At 51.4% G+C, this 1,773-nt stretch overlaps 1 protein-coding gene across 1 annotated transcript; it reads right to left on the reverse strand.

Annotated features, from left to right (window-relative positions):
- Positions 1-603: 603 nt before the first annotated feature.
- On the reverse strand, positions 604-1,747 carry Pmar_PMAR009653 (26s proteasome non-ATPase regulatory subunit, putative; the record flags this gene model as incomplete). The annotated part of the gene is made up of 8 exons (XM_002775312.1): positions 604-652; positions 698-789; positions 835-958; positions 1,010-1,154; positions 1,201-1,288; positions 1,335-1,432; positions 1,500-1,584; positions 1,631-1,747. The coding sequence occupies 8 exons, from the start codon at positions 1,745-1,747 to the stop codon at positions 604-606; spliced, it is 798 nt and encodes a 265-aa protein (XP_002775358.1).
- Between the last annotated feature and the right edge of the window lie 26 nt (positions 1,748-1,773).

Below are 1,773 nucleotides of genomic sequence, written 5' to 3' on the forward strand. Positions count from 1 at the left end.
ACTACGGGAAGAGCTGATGTTTGTATCTCTTGGCGAAGCCTCGTCACGGTGTAGGGAAATTTATGGCGATTCTATCAACAGTGATTTGCAAAATAATGTCTTTCAAGCGGCATCTTGTGACTTTTTACTCTTCTGATTGCGAATTCCTGTTCGGTTCAAAGCCAACCGCACAAGTAGAAAAACCTCGTCTGCCTGAGCTGACAAACTAGAAGACGTTGAATGTAAGTTTCCAATCAAGCCTGGGTTTTTCCGTATCGCAAAACCCTGCTAGAACCATACTCCCAACACAGTTTCAACTCGCTTTCTCAAGTAGCATAAGGAAAAAGTTGATCATGGTGTGATGTAATCAACTTTGCTAGTTTCATATACTATGACCATCTGAGCTCATGTCCTGTATCAGCCTGTGATCGAGCACGTAGACATATCCCAACAATACAACGGTCATAACACTCCACTCCTCACCACTTGTTGATGTAATATACACCTCTTACATGATGCCCCTCAACCTCCCTGACTATTTCAACTCAACCATTTTCGTAATAAAGATGCTCACGAAAACTCCATCTCGATTTCGGTCGATGTCTATTACAACTACAATGAGAGTTACTGTTTCTTCTTATCATCATCTTTATCAGAAGGTTCCTTCTTATCCCTGAGAGCATCAGGCCTACCCCATACCACACCCTGCTCAACTCACTCTTGCAGATCCTTCAGCGCTTCCTGTATCCTCGGATCGTTCAGGTCCACCCCTGGCAGACCACTGAGGAGCTCAGCGACCATGGAGGGGTCCTGAGGAAATGCCCCTATCAGAAATGAGGGTATCTCAGATCCCACCTGGAAGATCGCAGCATCATCGGAAGGCCCTTGAGCAGCTGAGGAGGATGATGATGAAGAAGGAGGTTGCTCCTGCTTCTGCTTCTTCTCAGCTGGAGCCTCTCCGTCACCACCAGTTTTCTCCCTACCACACCACAGTCAAATCGCCATCCCAAAGGATCGCTAACTAGACTACCCGCCATCCCAATCCTCGAGGCTTTCCATCAGCGCCTTCCTCAACTCCTCGTCCATATCGTCACCAGCCGGCGCAGGAGCCGATGGCGCTGACGGCTTAGCAGTCGTGCTCTCTTCAGCAGCAGGCGTTTTTTCTTTATCTTGTCCTACCATCACAATCGCAAGCTCCTACGACCAGCTCCGCCCCATTACCTTCTTCCTCCGTTTTCTGTTGGCTGTTCTGTTGGGTATCCGACTCTTGCAGCGACAATAGCAAGGCTTGACGTAGCTCATCATCAACCTAAGACAACGATACCACTCCTCCGCCACATCACCAATAGACCTACCTCTTCCCCAGCCGCAGCAGCATCAGCCAGAGCAGCCTGAAGCCTTGGATCCATCTGGGGCGTAGCAACGGAGCTCTCCACACCCGTCCCCGCAGGGCCTAATATAACGAGCCCTCCGCAACAGTTGCAGATGACCACTATAACGTGCTACGCTCCGCCTACTACCTCCTTGCTGAGCGGAGGCATCTGCCGCCGTACTCTGCCCCTGTCGAGCCCTTTCTTCCTCCATAGACATACGGAGGGCCATCGCCTGGGAGCAGCGATGAAAGCCCTAGGTTGGAACATGCTCCACCTACCAGCTCAGGGTCCTGGCTGGGGTCCACTCCGAACTCGAAGCCCCCGTCTCCAGCAGCAGCTGGAGGAGCTGCCCCCTCTGGCGTTACAATGGGCGTGCCCATGAGGACATCCGACATGATCTGGTCGGTGTGGGGAGGAATCT

The sequence above is a fragment of the Perkinsus marinus genome (genome assembly GCF_000006405.1).
Source record: "Perkinsus marinus ATCC 50983 genomic scaffold scf_1104296955988, whole genome shotgun sequence".
Classification (NCBI taxonomy): Eukaryota; Perkinsozoa; order Perkinsida; family Perkinsidae; genus Perkinsus; species Perkinsus marinus.